Raw genomic sequence first — 16944 nt, 5'->3', positions numbered from 1 at the left:
TCAGATATAGGTCTTTTTTTTTTCTTTTTTTTTTTTTTTTTTTTTTTTTTTTTTTAAGTATTCTTTTTGGGTGTTTTTCTTCTTTTTTTTTTTTTTTTAACAGTTCATGACTCCCTACTCTTCCCCCCCCCCTCCAAAAAAAAGCTAATGCTTCTGCCCTTACAGTTTAAAATTAAGCAAAAAATGTTTTGAGCCTCTTTGCTATACACAGTGCTCAGGAAGATGCAAAAAGAAATAGACTTGCCTAGTAACTGAAATCGTTTGAGTTGTCATTGCTCTATAAACAAGAGTATTTTAATGATCCTGTTATATATTATTGTCACAGTCCATTGTCCCAATGAGAAGAGGTGGGGACAAGTATTTATTTATATGTTTTACAGTTTTAATGTTTAATAAATTATACAGCAAAAACCCCTTTCTCTTAAAATATAAATTGCCATTTACTTAACATTTTCAGTGTGATTCACCCCTTATTGTACAAATGTGTGTATATGAATGTATTCTCTGTAGTGTGATATGGTCAGGTTTGCAAACAATTCTTCTAATTCTACTTTTTTCTACTTTGCATTATTGCATCTTGACATTTTGGGGCATTCTTTTTACTTGGCATTCTTTGATGATGTATGAATGTTTCATGTCATTTAATATAGTACTGTCGGTTTAGCCAGACTCCATATGTTGAACATTAAGATTATTTCTGGATTTTTGCTATTAGTTTTATTGTAAAAATCATTATTAAAAAGGTCTTTTTTTTCCTTTTTAAAGATTTCTTGCTTACATTCCCAATTGTGGGATCACTTTCAAAGAGTATGAAGCCCAACTTCAAAGCACATTGAGAATTGTTCTGCAGTAAGAATAATGTATCTGTTTTCCATCCATATTGCACCAGCTGTGTGTACCTCATAGCTCTACCAATATCAATTTTTTTATTTTTACATATTTTTGTTAGTATACTTATTTTTTATATATACATATATATATTTATACATATTTTTGTTAGTATACTCATTTTAGTCCATTTTTCTCGTTTATGTTTTTCTTATAATTAAATATAATTATAGTTATAGTTTCTCTTATAGTGAAATATAATATATTCAGTATCTGGTGTAAGCACTTGCAAGGTACTAGGGGAAAAACAGTTTTTGTGAGACACAGTCCCTGCTATCAAGGAGCATATGATCAAGGGTCTGGGTCAAATTTGACTCCAAGTACTCCTGACTCCAGAGGCAGTAGTACCTCACTGTGCCCCCGAGCTGCCCCTCTGTAATAATTTTTGAATCCATCTTGAACCCCCTCTTGCTTACTGAATCCTTCACTTTCCGTGTGGTTTATTGTAATAGCCTAGCTAGCTTCAGGTTTCTCTCCACTTTGTCTATTCTCCTGCATTCTTGAATTGATATTTCCAAAGTGCTCTTTACTGGCATACTTGTTGATTGATTAAAGGAGTTGATAGTTGCATTGGATTATAAATGATAGTCAGGAATTTTAAAAAGAAGGGAAGAACATTTCTGGCTGTTCAAGGAATATAGAGAATAGGCTGAGCATGGAAATTATGGAAACACAATATGTGTTACTGGGACAGGTTTTTTTAGACTGGTTGGAGAGGGCATAGAATAATTCCAGGCAGAGGTCCAGCTTCACTCAGTTGGCAGTAGGAAACCCTTGAAAATTGATGCAGAAGAAAGGGTTTTTTTTTGTATTTGATGTGAAGGTTGATTTTTCTGGTGTACCTGGATGGGTAAGAAATTAAATTGGAAAGACTTTAGCAGTGAAAATAAAGTGCACCAGTGGTAGATAGCAAATTGATAAGCTCTAATCACCTTGATCTAATCTGTGAAGGAAAAAAAGAGTTAAAGGATGACATCAAGATTATGAACACAAGAAATTAGATGAGGAATGGTACATCAGATACAAATGATTCTCAAGTAGTAGCAGAACCTAGTTCTCACAAAGAAGGATGCTTGAATGTCCTACAACTAGGACAATAAATGAAAGAAATAGACACATTTCTGCTCAATAAAAAGAAAGAGCTCTCTAACATTTATGTCAAAAATGGAATGAGTTGTGTTTCTAATTCTTGGGACTTCTTTCATGGAAGTTTTTCAGCGATCTTATAGAATCAGATTCATGCTTTGTGTTTGTATTGAACTCTAAAAATACCTTTCCACTATGATTTTTTTTTTTTGAGATATCCTTGTCCTAGGGCAAATTATGATGATCATAGTAGCTCATGTTTACATATCACAGCAATCCTAACAATTTCTCTGTTGTGGAGGAAGATCTAGCAAAGAAGATTGAGGAGTACCAGAAGAGATCAATGTCAGGAAAACCTGGAGGGGCATCTAGAAGGCAGGGCTAGTCAGTGTCAAATTCTATAGAGAAGTCAAGAAGCATGAGGACTGAGAACAAGCTGTGAGGTTTGACAATGAAAAAATGTGAGTAATTTTGGAAAAACAGATATTCAGTTGAGTGATGTTAGATGGGTAGAAATGATTGAAAGAAGTGGAAGTGATATGTATAGATAGCTATTTCTGGGAGTTAGTTTGAAAGGAAAATGTGAAAATCAGCTTGAGTGGAGGGGAGAGTCTGCTGAGTGTTTTTCCTTTTCTTGTTTGTTTTTTAAATGACAAAGGAAACTGAATGTGCTTGTATGCAGCAGGAAATAGGTTCCAGTGCTGGTAAGCAGAGACAGGATTGGAATGGAGGGTGGGGAAGAAGCAATAGATTAGTGGCTATAAGAGAGTTGTTAAGAATCTCCTTTAAATTGGCCACAGGTTTTAGGAGTGAAAGAATTCACTTGTTCCTGAATTATTAGTTGCAAAATGAAAGTTTATTATTAGATAGAAATCAGTTTACCAAGAGACTGACTTCTGTAGTGGCAGGTCTATGGAAAATAGAGTTTTGCACTGAGAATACAGTTCTCAGTGAACAGAAGATCCTGGCAGCAAAGGGAGCTACCAAGGTCCATCTGCAAAGACTTTAGTTAATGGAAGCTATTATATTGAGTGTCTTGGTGGGGCCTGGGACAGCCCAAGCAGGTCAGACCTGGTGGGGGCTAGGGAGTGGAGTCCCAAGTTGGCTCATCTACAAGCTAACTTTCACTTTGAGCTAGAATTTGAATAAAATTGAATAGAAGATCTTTAATTGAATAGGGTTGGAATTCTTTTGCTCAGGACTGAATCAGCCCCATCTAGATAACAGAGTGAAACTGTTTGTCTTGTTTCCCTTGGGTGGGGTCCCTCACTGAGGCAGAGTTGAAGGAAATTTTCTCCATCAAAGATTTTTAGTTTCGGGGTCCCTTCTTAAATGGATTATAAAATTATGAAGAAATCAGTGAAGGTAGAAATTTAAATGGTTTAGATCAGTTGGAGAGAATTTTATAGTCAAATTTATTCAGGCAAAAATTCCATAAATTTTTTGGGGGGTGAGATGGGAAAGGAGTTCAGAGGGTATGGTATGATTTGGAAAACACTGGGTATATACATCCCAGCAAACTAATTCAAACCATGTTTCAGCACTTAGCCATCCAACTGCATTCTCTTTATTCCACTTCTGAAAGTCAGTCTATATCTAGGCCATCGAGCTTCCCAATCTAAGATTCTATAATATCCTTGAGATACAAGGTATATCAAACTCATTTATTTGCTTCTGTTCAATTATTAATAACGGTATTTTAGAGGAACACGGCTGTAGAGAGAGCCAGAAAGTCTTAGAATGTTTGAATGAATGAGTGAATAGGCAAATATAAAAAAGCATATGTTAAATGCTTACTTACTATGTTTCAAGGACTGTATTAAATGCTGGAAATATAAAAGAAAATAGAGATAGTCCTTGCTTTTAAGGAGTTCACATCCTGATTTAAGCTGAAAACCTATAAAGGAGGGTTTAGTCTTAGGGCAGATAAAAGCTCCAGGGATTCTTGGAATTCATTGGCAGGCTCAATGGCCATTCTGGTCAGTGCAGCTAGAATACCTGAAGAGCTAGTATGGAGTCAAGAAGATCAAATGAGATCATATTTGTAAAGCACTTAATGCTTTAAAAAGAATGCTTATTCCTTCCCTTCTCCCTTCTCTCAGTCTTACTGAGAGGATTATAGTTGGTGATTCCTTGCTTATCCAGATATTATGAACAACCATCTCCTTGTGAAGATGAGGAATAGCTAGAAAGGCCTGGACCACTCTTGGGTCAGTGGGTCACGGTACTGGCATAGCCTCCCAGAATAGAGGCTTGACGGTTCCCTTTGTTAGGGATGGGGAAAAGGGGAGTGGGAGGTCAGCATTCAGTAGAGGAGAGGACATTGACGGGAAAGTTGGGCACAAGAGGAACCCCTCACTATTGTTGTTTAGTCATGTTCAATCATTCTTCATGAGCCCATTTGGGGTTTTCTTGGCACAGATACTGGAGTGGTCTGCCATTTCCTTTTCTAGTTCATTTTACAGTTGAGGAAACTGAGGCAGACAGGGTCACACAACTGTCTTAGGACTGGATTTGAACTCAGAAAGATGAATCTTCCTAACTCCAGGCCTGGCATACTATATTCTCTGCAACATCTAACTGCCCCCCTATCCCCACCCCCCAGGAAATAACAGCAACAGCATTATAATAACTGGCATTAGTATTTTAAGAGTTTCAGAACAGTTCAGAACTATTATCTCATCCTTACAACAATCCTGGGAGATAGGAGCTGTTATTATCCCCATTTACAGATGAGGAAACTGAGGCAAATAAGTTAAGTGATTTGAGAGTCCTATAAGTAGTGTCTGATGCTGGATTTGGATTGAGCTTTTCCTGATTCTAGGTCCTCTATCGCCATGCAACCATATAACTGCTTCTAAGCCCTGACTTTTTCAGTGCCCTAAATAAAATATTCTTAAAACCAAAAGTCACAGGCCTAAAATGGGAAGGCAAGGAATATCCTAATAATGTCTAACCTTATACAAAGTAGCAGTATTATTTTCCAAAGACAACTTATATTAATATTCTGGTATTATTGAAGTAAATCTTATGACTCATAATTTGTTAATTTTATATATATGCCAGGCACTGTGCTGAGCTCTGGAGAGACAAATACAGAAGTGAGAGGGTTGCTGCCTGTAGGGAATCTGCTAGGGAGGACAATAGGTACATTTGTAAGTGCATTCAAAATAGATAACAGAGTTATTTGGAGTGAAAAAGGTACAAATAGAAGCCTAGGGATTAGGAAAGACTTCATGTAGAAGTTGATACAAAAGCTGAGCTTTGAAGGAAATAAATGAGAAGTGATTTTTTTGCTTTTTTGTTTTTGTTTTTACCATAGAGTATCTTCTGGACATGTTTTTTAATCATTGAATTGACTGTTCTTATAAACGTAGAGATCAAAAACTTTCATAGATTTTCAAAATTGTATCTGGGTCAGTTCTACTATAAAGATAAAATTTTATTGTGATTTAAACTGGGTTGTTTTTTTGTTTGTTTGTTTTTGTTTTTTTGTTGCCAGGTGGACTTCTGCATTGAGGCCTTTGGGACCACCAAACAGAAGCGAGCTTTGAGCTCCAGAAGAATGAACAAAGTTGGCAGTGAAACTTTAAACATTGCTGTGGCCAAAGCAGCTGAAAATATCATAGATGAAAAGGGGGTCACTGGTAAACAACAGACATTTTGAAAATAGTTTGTGAAACTCACTTCTTTTTTTTTAATGATTATTTTCTTGATCCACACTAGTTGTATACTCTCACTATTTATGTAAAAACTTCCTTTTATATGGAGGACTTTCCTGAATTTTGAGTCATTGAAGTTTAGAGCAAAAATATTTACAGTTGTGGGAGCTATAATCTGAGTAGTGCAATTGTTTCATTTTTGGAGAAATAGTCTAGGGGTATCTCTTAATCTTCAGGTAGACCTGAGTTTCTAGTAACAGAGAGTATAAGAATCTAACTAAATGAAATCATTTAATTGGTTTTTATTTAAGCATCTTTTTTTTTTTTTAAAGCTCTTGTTAATGATGCATCCCAGGATGACCTTCAAGATGAATCTGCTTATCTGCCCCCATGCCATGCTGATGGTGGCAAGCCAGAGGAAATTTATAAATTTGAAGATCGTATCCTTTCTGGGGCAAAAGCCTTCTTGGTTTCAGCAAGATGCCCTGATCTCACACAAATAGTAGGGTTGGGCTCATTGAGTGATTACAGGAATAGTAATAGCTGAAGTTCATAAAGCTTATTTGAAGGTTTACAAAATACATTTTGTACATTAGCTACTTTGACCCTTACAACAACCTTGTGAGGTAGGTACAATTATTATTATGATTTTTATTTTATACTTGGGGGAAGCTGAGGTACATAGAAGGTTAGTGATTTTTCCTGTGGTCATCAATTTATTAAATGCCAGGTTTTAATCCATATCTCTTTGGGCTCTAAATGGGCATTTTTTCCATTATACTTTGTTTCCCCAAAATAGGGAGCACACACAACAGTCTGCCTTTCTCAGAACATTGGTTTGCTCCTTCCACCAATATACCTAAGAGATTAGGAATGAGTTCTAACATTAGTAAATGACTCTTTTCAAAGTCACCAGTGGGTCTTTTAGTTGCCAGAGATGACGGCATTCTGCATCTTCATACAACTTGGCCTTTGTGCATCGTTGGACAGGTGACCAGCCCCACCTCCTCTGTAATTTCCTCCCTGGGTTTTCACAACCTTATTCTTTTGGCCTACCTATGTATCCACTTCCTTTCAGTCTCCTTTGTTGCTTCATCTTCCTTATCATCTGTACAAATTATCCAAGTACTTAAAGCCAGATTTTAGTCCATCGACAAGACAAATTTTTTTTCCTGTTTTACATTTTGAATTAGTTCCTTAACATCCTTTTAGTTCTTTCTCCTGCTGAATTCAAAGCACTTGAGGTCCCATCTGCAGTTCTAAAGAACGTTACATCTGAAGAAATAGTGAAAATGATGGAAGAGAACAGGTAAGACCTATAATGGAGCAAAAGTGGAAATAAAAGGTTTTTGATAAAAGCAAAAGTAGAAATCCAGCCTACAAGACTAGACAAGAAAGTAATGGCATGTTACACACATTTATAGAAACTTTTTGGGAAGCTTGTTCATCATTGAGAGAAGATTGACCCTGCTTCTGAAACTGGTGCTGTGTTTTCCGGAGTAACTTAACCGGGACATGCTACCTCCCAAATCCTCGTTTCTGACAAGTCCTGCCCAACTGGGAAAATGTGGTTGTCCTGGGACCAGCTCAGACAGTGTGCAGATTCTCCTCTGCAGAAAGCGTGTCTTATGGTCGTGACTGCATTTCTTATACAGCCAGCCTCCCACCCTGAGTCAGTTATGGGCTCTTTGAGTAACTGGACTGATCTAAGGATAGAGAGGCTCACCTAGGGCCCAAAACACAATGAAGACAACATATTTTCTGGAGGGTTGTTATTGTTGTTGTTTTGTTATTTGTTTATTTTGGTTTGGTTTAGTTTTTGTATGAAAGGCAGTTGGGCCACATAACTACTAACTGTCTGAGGTTGGATTTGAACTTGGGTCATCCCAACTCCAGAGTCGGTGCTCTATCCACTACATCATCTCTGTTGCTTCGTTTTTTTGTGTTTTATTTTTGTTTTGAGAGTATCATATTTATAAAATAAAAAAAAACTTTTAAATAAATTTTATAATTTAAAATTTTATTTAATTTTAAATGTCAGAAAACCCCACTTACTTTGGCACAGTGAGGTTTATTTTTGTGATGCATCAAGGTGGTTGTGTTCCATTGAGGACTTTGGGCTTTCCCTGATGGATCACATCACTGGGGAGCTTGCAGACTTCCTGCCTTAGCCTAGGATGTTCACCCAATATTCTTAACCCAGGATTCTAACAAACCTCTTTCTGGCTCTGGTTCGGGACTCAGTTTTTATTCCTTTATGGTGGTAGATGACATGCAAAGTAAATCAGTGAAGTGCATGGTGTTTTGCCCCTTAGTGAGTGCTGACTAAAGGTTCATTGAATCAAGTGGGTGACTGTGCATTTACAAGCTGGAATGTGGTAAAAAGACCCCCCCGGAGGGGCCATTGTCCAGAATGATGGACTGGGATGCAGCTCATGCAGATTTCATTCTTGAGCAACACTTTGCTGCCTCTTAAGTTGACTGAATCAATCTCTCTCTCTCTCTCTGGCCTATTTTTAGCTACTGTCCCTTCGTCATAGAAGCATTGAAGAATTTGCCCTTAGATGAGGAGAGCCGGGACCGCAAGGCTCGATGTCTGTGGTTTTTAAATATCCTCATCAAATTCAGATCTCAGACTGTGATTAGGAAGAAGAGTAAGTACGCAAATGGGGAATATTCTGTTTCATTTTTCATTGTTTTCTAACCAGAAGAGCATTTCCAGCAAGAGGAGGAAATAAGTTTGTCACTCTTGCTCTTTGCTATACGTATCTCAGTAAAATTATTAAGCTATTATTAGCTACATGAGGGAACTGCACAATTCATTTCAGGTATTCAGCTGAGTGACATCAAAGTTTATCATATCTCCTAATTCTCTGGTGTCCTTAAAAAATTTGCTGTGTTATTATAGTGCCAGAAAGAAAAAAAATGGTTTTACGCATTAAAAGAGTTTTTAGTATGTATATTTTTTATATGAAAAGATGAAAATTATTTTGTTGTTTTGAAAGGTAAAGAGTAATATCAAAACTAAAACAGGGAACATTTTCTTTTTTTCTTTTTTTGAATTAGTAGATTATCTATGCTGCTTTTGAAAAGAATTTCAGGTAAATTATACAATGAACTTTATATTGAAGATAAAAGGGGGAGGAAAGAAATTATTCATATAGTCTCCCTATTGAACTAATTTTGTAGCCAGGCTGATGAATTATTATGTTCATTACATGTGTGCAAAATCTTGTCTACATTTGTTTTTGTCTTTTGTTTTTGTTAGATATGTCAATAAATATTTAAATATCTTTTATGTGCTGAGCATATTATCTCTTCTTTGCCTTCATCATTTTCTGTCAGAAAATTTTTCTTTGTTATTTTGATATTTATCTGTCTATAACATAAATGAAAGCTCTATAAGTTTGATTTTTCAATAATCTATGAGAACATCATGATTAGTCCTCCCTCCCATGGTACAGGCCACAGTCTTCAGTTGTTACTTTGTCATGTGCCATGTTTATCTCTAATTCTTTCAGTAAGGATCCATGAGATTCTCATCTTGTTTCATGGGTGCTTGATTCATACTGCTGGTAATCCTATTACTTGACCAGCCCAGTCTCCTTCTATAGACTTCAATGTGCTTTTTGATGTCTTTGATGGTGCCAATCATCATTGGTTAACAAGCTATACTCTATATGCTCAACAGACAGACATCTTTTTGTATAGGTCAAATAAATTAAAATTTATATCTGTTGATTACATTTTATATTCATTTTCTCCTTCATATTATCTTGCATATGGAGATACTTTTAAAACTGTTTTGTTTTAAAGCTATGTTCTTTTGATATTTATAGTAATGATTTAGCTCCAGTTTGGCCTTGGAGTTCATAATAAGGCATAGTTTTTTGTTTGTTTATTTGTTGTCTTTGAATCTGTGATTTTTGGAGTTCCCAGATGAGGAAATTTCCTCCACTAAAGCAATATGGCAACTGCTGGACAACTTACCATCTTAGAGTTTCCTGGAGACATACATCTTGTATGTGTTGGGGCTGTTTAGTCAGTTAATCAGCAGACACTTATTATGCACCCGCAATGTGCCAGGTAACACGTTAGTTGTTCGGGATATGAAAGTCAAAAAGGAAAAAAAGAGAAACAAATTCCTGGCCCTAGATGTTTTAGGAGTACAAGTGTGAACACAAAATCAATATAACAAAGTGTGGGATGGGAGGGACAGTGGTAGTTGGAGGAATCATCAAAGACTTCCTATGAAGGAGATAAGAGCATCTCTGAGATACAGGTGAGAAGGGAGGGCATTCCAGGCTTGGAGATAGCCAGTGTCTGAGCACAGAGAAGGGTACAAGGAAGCACTAAGAGAAGATGTCTGGTCCCTTAATGATTACAAAAGCCTCCTAATTGAACCCTTGATTTCCCGATTATCTCCTTTCTAATCCATTCCCCTTACAATTCTCAAAATAAGATTCTTAAAGGGCAAGTCTGACTAATTTATTCTCTTGCTGAAGACTCTTACGTTGCTTCCCATTAAACCTAGGCAAAGTCCTTAGCTTGAAAAGCCTTTTACAGTCTGGCTCCCATATGTCTTTTAGGATTATTGCATATTCCTGGCTTGTATGCATTCTTTGTTCTGGCAAAACTGACCTTCTAAGTTCCCTTAACTCAGCATTTCATCACTATACCTCTGTAAGATATCTTCCCTATACCTGGAATATATTATGCCTTTCTTAAAGTAATAAAAGAATTATAATCAGCATTCAAAAGTACATAATTAATTATATCAAGTATGGGGAGAAATCTTTACTTTAGAATTTAATTTTTGGTTGAGTAGATGAAAATAGTAAAACTTTATTTTTTAAATTTTACTGGACTTATGATTTCATTGGTATGTGGAGCTCCCAGTGAGGAAGCTTCCTCTGCTATTCTGAAATTTGTTTAGAGTTGCCTGCTACCGTTAAATGGTTAATCAACTAGCTGGAGGACACACATCTAAAATGTGGCAGGGGCAGTCTTGGAATCAAAAAGTTTAGAGCTGACTTTTCAGTTGCACACTGATATCCATTTTAAAAATCATTTATTTCAGATCTGCATTCTCTTCTTCCCACCTTCCCATTCACAAAGTGAGGGGGGAAAAAATGTTACAAATATATATAGTTAAGCCAGACAAATTCCCACATTGGTCATACCTGACATAAATTTTAACAAAATAAAAATAACAAAAAATGTTTTTCTTATTTACCTTTCAAAATCAGAATGTTTATTTACTCTGCCTTCAATTTTGTATTTTGTCTTTTGAAAGAAAATATAATCTTATTTTGCAGATCTTTGAATTTTCATAGAAATCATTCTGTATTTCCCTGTAAATCTTTCATTTTTACAGTGTTGTCATATTCCTTTACATTAACATAAAATAATAGCCATTCCCCAGTTGGTAGGCATATTATAAATAAAGTTGACATGAACGGTTTTTTTAGAGATAAATTTTTGATAGTGTTAGGATCATATTAATATTAGAATCACTGGATCAAAGGATATATCAGTTTTGTGAACTTTTATGGCATATTGCTAGATCATCCTCCAAAAAAGTTTGGTCTCCTTCATATATAATTTAATTGAAGCTCATTTCCTGCAACATGGAATTTTATAACCTTTTGTGGATTCTTGGCAGTATAATGATTGCATTGTGAAATCTTGGGTTTAGTTTGGTTTGGCTTTCTCTTTTAATGCAACTTTCTTCAGTTATTAGACAATTTGAACAGCTTGTTATTGGTTTTTAGCAGAGGATTGTTGTTTTGTTTTGTTTTTTCACAAAAATTGTATATTTATATTCTTTGTTCTATATGTTAATTATAATCGTAGACTTTAATCAGTTCCTTAAAATTTCTGGATATGAGGGCTTAAATTGATATATTTTCCACAAAAATATTTTCCCAGTTTTGCCAGAACAAAAGATATTTTTCCACACAAAAAAATTTAGGTGTTCTTTTTGCCTGACAAATTTTTTCTATGCATAATTGTCCTTTGATTCTTGTCTCTAATAATTGCTACATTTCCATGTGGATTTTGTTATGATGTTAATACAGTTCTGTGAAATAGCTATTAGTATAATAAATTTGGGGGATTTTTTTTTTCTATATTTATTAGCAGAATGAGACTAATGAGTCTGTTAAGAAGTGACAAAGGCCTGAGTTATGGCAGTATTCTTGTAAGGAAAAGTGAAGAAGACAGAGTGAGATTTTGTGGGGAAAAAAATAAGAAAAACTTAATAACTATGAGATAGGGTAGTAAGAAATGATAAAGAGTCAAAGACAAGTCAGATTATGAACCTAAGGGTCTAAAAGTATGGCAGCATCCTCCATAGAAATGAGAAGGTTTAGAAGAGGGATGGATTTGGCAGTAAAGCTCTAATGAGTTCTGTTCTGGATATGTTGAATTTGAGGTGCCGATGGAACATGTCTGCCTAAAGGTATTATTCATTTCAGAATATCTTTTGGGGTATTTTAGATTGTTTCTATTTTTGAATGTGTCACTTCTTGGTCCTTTAGATTTTCAATTATTAGTATTTGATTTCAAAGTGGCGGTGAGCTTTGTTTTATTTATTTATTTTGCTTTTTGAAAAAGTAATTGCTTTAACTTTTGGTGAAAATTTTAAAATATAGTTAGATGTTTTTTATTTTTACATTACATAGATTTCCCATGGTATCCTTTACCAAACCCTTTTAAGAGAATCCTCCCTTATGATAAATTCTCAAAAGTAAGAAAGAAAACAATTTTCACAAAATTAACCAGCATGAGTGAATTAAAAAAAAGATTTGTCAAGCACTTACTATATGCCAGTCACTTTACTTAGTCCTGAGAATACATTTTTTTTTTTAAAGAGAGAGTTTCTGCCTTTAAGGAGCTTACATATATAGAAATTATGATATCATATATAATATTCTACATCCACGATCCCCCCCAATTTCTTCAGAGAATCAGAGAGGGTCTTCCCAGTAAAGACGTAATCTTTAGGGTCACATATGGTGGTATAATTTTGCTGGGTTCTTTTGACTTACATTGATCTAGTCTTATGAATATTGTTTTCCTGATTTTGCTTACTTCATTTTGTATTTCATATTCTACTTTCCACACTTCTTTGTTTTGTTACAAATGTAATAATTATTACCTTGTGTTAAGTCATTTTTCTTTTTTGTTTTTTTTGAGGGCAGCTTAAAGACCTGGGCTTCCTTATATTTCTATAGCATAAAATTTTAGAAAGAAAACTAAACAATTTCTCAAAACTTTTCATTCTAGACTCACTGGGACCTGATGTGCCACATATTATTAATAATAAACTCCTCAAGAATTTTACTAGTTTGACTTATAATAATGGCAGGTAAAGAAAAATGTTTCTTTGATATATTTCTATGAATAGTGGCCATAGGGAAGAAGAGCAGCATATTGCACACACAAGACCATTTATTTGGTTTAAAATTGACTTAATAGTGTATATCTTGTCTTTTCAATATTGGTAACCAGCTAATAGATCGTTTGCTTATAAGTTTGCACAGTTTTTAAAAATGCAAACTTCAAAAGTAGAGAATTCCAGTGAAGCCAACCAACTTCCATGGGGTTGAAGGTGCATACTGTGGAATTCTTTCCTCCAACATTGGAAAAATTTTTGGCAAGAGAGGGACAGAACCTGTGTATGATGCTATATTACACCATTACATACTATAACTTCTGTGTTGTATTGTAATTATAATAAATGCTCATGATTTTAAATCTTGTCACAGTTCTTACATGCCTTCTTTGCCTCCTGATTGAAGTGAAGTTTGAGATAAGCAAACATTTCAGTGTTTATTTTTATTTGGTTTTATTTGGGTGCCTTTAAAAGCCAAGTGCCTTATAATTTTAAAGTGATGAATGAAATTATTTTCCTTTTAATTAAGGAAATTAAATTTTTCATTTTTATCGTGTTGTCATATTTATTATTATATAAAATAAAACAAGAATGCAGGGTAAAATGTTAAAATTTTATTTTTAATTTAAAAAGTTTTTTTTTAATCTAATTTGTTCTAAAACTCCACAGCTTACGGAACTTAATTTCTGAATCAATGAAAGCTAAAATAACAGCCTATGTAATTGCATTGGCTTTGCACATTAATGATTTCCAGACTGACTTAACGATGTTACAGAGAGACATGAAACTCAGTGAAAAAAGGTGAGTTTAATAACCTTTCATTATATGGTCTTTTATTATGCAATAGTGTCATTTAAAAATGTTTTATTGACATTTTTACATTATTTTCATTGTTCAATGTAACTCCAAACTCAGAGAACTATCCAGTATAATAAAGCATTAAAAAGGGAATTAAAAAATCATTTTGAGGAAAACTCAACAACATGTATTATGTTCCATACCCATAGGACCCCCCTCCCCTTTGCAGAATTGAAAAGGCATATATCTTAAGATCTCTAAAGCAAAACTTGGTAATTATAATTATGATGGGTTTTTGGATTTTTTTTTCTTTCCATTTACATTGATGTAATCACTGTGTATTGTTTTCCTGGTTCTGAATCCTTAAAATTAAAAAATATTCCATGGCATTTGTGTTGTACCATTTTTTTAGCTATCCTCAATCTCATAGGATTTACTTGAGGCCAGGGAGAAGGGGCAAGGTGAGCCTTAGATTAGGGTTCACTCTAGTGTCTGAATTTTCATCCAGATAATCAGACTTGCCATTATAATGGTATGAAACTTGGAAAGTTGAAGGTCAGTAGATGGCTGCCACTTTAAGAAACAACAAATGTGAAGATTATAGAGGAGTATGGGAAGGCTTAATATGAACCAATAAAAAACGAAAAACCAAGAAAACAATGTCCCTGGTGATCATAACAATATAAATAAAAAGAAAAGGGGCAGCTAGGGGGCACAGTGGATAGAGCACCAGCCCTGAAATCAGGAGGACCTGAGTCCAAATCTGGCCTCAGACACTTAACACTTCCTACCTGTGTGACTTTGGGCAAGTCACCTAACCCCAATTGCCTCAGCAAAAAAACAACAACAAATAAATGGAAAGAAAACCAAAAGAATAAAAATTCCTTGACATAATGAATTATCTGTATTTTTTCCAATGGTGAAAAGGTGACTTGGGATCTGCTTAAAACAGCAAAATACTATCTCATTTCAGTGACAACCCCAGTAGTTGAAAATCTTTGGTCAAAACTGTGAACTGCCTTTAATGTCTTATTGCAGATGATCTAGGAAGGACTTAGCAGTGAAAGCATAATGAATCAGTGATGTTAAGTGGGGTCCCCGAACTAACTTCATCATGTTTTTTTCCTTAGGATAATTGAAATTGCAAAAGCCATGAGATTAAAAATTTCCAAAAAGAAGTTGTCTTTGGAATCTGGAGGTGAAGAGGACCACAAAGTGGGCACTTTGTCCATCCCCCTACCTGCCTTACCACGTCAAAAAAGGACTTAAAAGCACATTGAGAATTGGGGTTTCAGGGCAGACTGCCAGATCAAATGGTAGAAATCCCGGCCTCCCTCAGATTGACCTCTATTTCCTAATGCCACTGATATTTCTTTTTTCAAGAAGCTATTTGCTTTTCTATATAGCCAGAGACAAACACTTGGTCTTGTAGAGCAGATTATTTATAAAAACAGTAAATTAAATGATGTCTTGATTGGGTTTCATTTTGTCCTTATGATTTATATTTTACTTGTATCCTTTCCTTCATATTTTGATGTTCAGTTATTCTGAATGGGAGATTTAAGGGAAGTTAACTCGATAATCTCTTCAAGGAACAACATAGAACCACTACCCGTGAGGCAGTGCCATAATCCATCTTCTTCACATTGACTATTTTCCCTTGATTTTCATGGCTCTTTATTAACCTCTATTCTTTGTGAGCTTTGTCTCCTTCAGCAGAAACGTGCAAGTGAAAAATCTCAAATGAATCTTTTTACGTCACTAAGCCGCAGAGAGTGGAGGGAAAGGGAGAGAGGGGAGCACTCTGTGAGCTTGCCCTCCTCTTCCATCTCTAGGACAATAAAAAAGTGCATATTTTTCAATAGAAAGATTTCTAGTTAGCTTGTAGGGGAAAGAATATTTCTGTGGATAGTTCAGTTTTTAAATTCTGATGCATTTTGAGACCTAATTTCAAGAAATCCTAAGAGCAAGGCCCCCCTCCAGAAAATCAGTGCCAACCCTTGTGCTTGCTGGGAAGCTGCTTTTCTGCAGTCACCCATGAAATGAGAGGTTGTTAACAGGGAAGAGAGGTTGTGAGGGCCAAAAGGTGGATTTCTGAGAGTCAATTCTGAGCGTGAGGCCCAGGACTGAGAACCACCATGGGTGCTACACGAATAAGACATTCCAACTTACTTTCTGACTTGTGATTGTTGAGTCATTTTTCTAAATGATTTTTTATTTTCTTCTCCAGCACATTTTACAGATCAGGAAACTGAGGCAAAAAGGGTTAAGTGACTTTCCCAGGATCACATAGCCATTAAGTAGTTAATAAAAAACTAAGTAAGTTAGGTTAGTAAAGAACATTAAATTTAGAGTAAGCGGATGCAGTTTTTAATCCCAGTTTAATTTCTTGGTCTTCAGATTCTTCTATTTCACAAACTAAAACATAGGATTGAAGGGGTGATTTCCAAGGCTCCTTCAATAGATAACAATTTATGTTACAGCCCCTGTCCACCTGTTACACTCCTGGGGGACAGAAGATAGAAAAGGCAAAATACAGGAAGAATTGTAGACCCTTCCCTCATCCCTCTCTCTCTGCACTTGCAGCCAGAGATCACTGACATAATCTGGAATAGTTTTAATCAGAGGAATAGTTTTAATAGGGCAAAGGGTGGGTAGGATTTTGGAGATGGCTGGTTGATTTGATTATTAATATAAATCTCCTTTAGCTCAGCCCAAGAGATGTAGCCATTCATTTCTGCACCAAGATGATGAGCAACTGTTCTTTTCCCCTCCTAGCTGCATTTTATAGAGGGATGATCATTATTCACTATTGTTGATATTGTCCATAATGTCCGTGGGAGAAAAATAGCAGCCACAGTTGTTTTTGCAATATCTTGATGAATGACTCCCCTAATTTAGTACCCAGTGGCCTAATATAAAGTGTCAAGATTTTACTAAAGGAGAAAAAAAAATTAGAGATGGGAATAATACTTACCTCACGGGGAAGTTGGGAGAAATAAAGTTTTAAATTTCCATATGAATATGTATTGACCTCTCCTGAAAGTTAAGTACTCAAGTACCAGTCTTCCAGACTCACAGGCAGTTCTATACTGGAATTTTGAAGATAAT

At 35.3% G+C, this 16944-nt stretch overlaps 1 protein-coding gene across 1 annotated transcript in view; it reads left to right on the top strand.

Moving 5' to 3' along the window:
- POLR1E (RNA polymerase I subunit E) overlaps nt 1–15317 on the top strand; it is a 31325-nt gene extending 16008 nt beyond the window's left edge. The window contains exons 6-12 of the mRNA XM_031937074.1: nt 5477–5621; nt 5969–6076; nt 6849–6945; nt 8157–8290; nt 12927–13008; nt 13705–13836; nt 14964–15317. Coding sequence (XP_031792934.1) covers nt 5477–5621; nt 5969–6076; nt 6849–6945; nt 8157–8290; nt 12927–13008; nt 13705–13836; nt 14964–15102 — 837 coding nt within the window. The 3' untranslated portion in view covers nt 15103–15317. The remainder of the gene's footprint in view (nt 1–5476; nt 5622–5968; nt 6077–6848; nt 6946–8156; nt 8291–12926; nt 13009–13704; nt 13837–14963) is intronic.
- The last annotated feature ends 1627 nt before the right edge of the window (nt 15318–16944 follow it).

The sequence above is a fragment of the Sarcophilus harrisii genome, chromosome 1, assembly GCF_902635505.1.
Source record: "Sarcophilus harrisii chromosome 1, mSarHar1.11, whole genome shotgun sequence".
Classification (NCBI taxonomy): domain Eukaryota; kingdom Metazoa; phylum Chordata; class Mammalia; order Dasyuromorphia; family Dasyuridae; genus Sarcophilus; species Sarcophilus harrisii.
The sequence above is the reverse complement of the archived record's forward strand: the minus strand, read 5'-3'. Positions and strand labels throughout refer to the sequence as shown.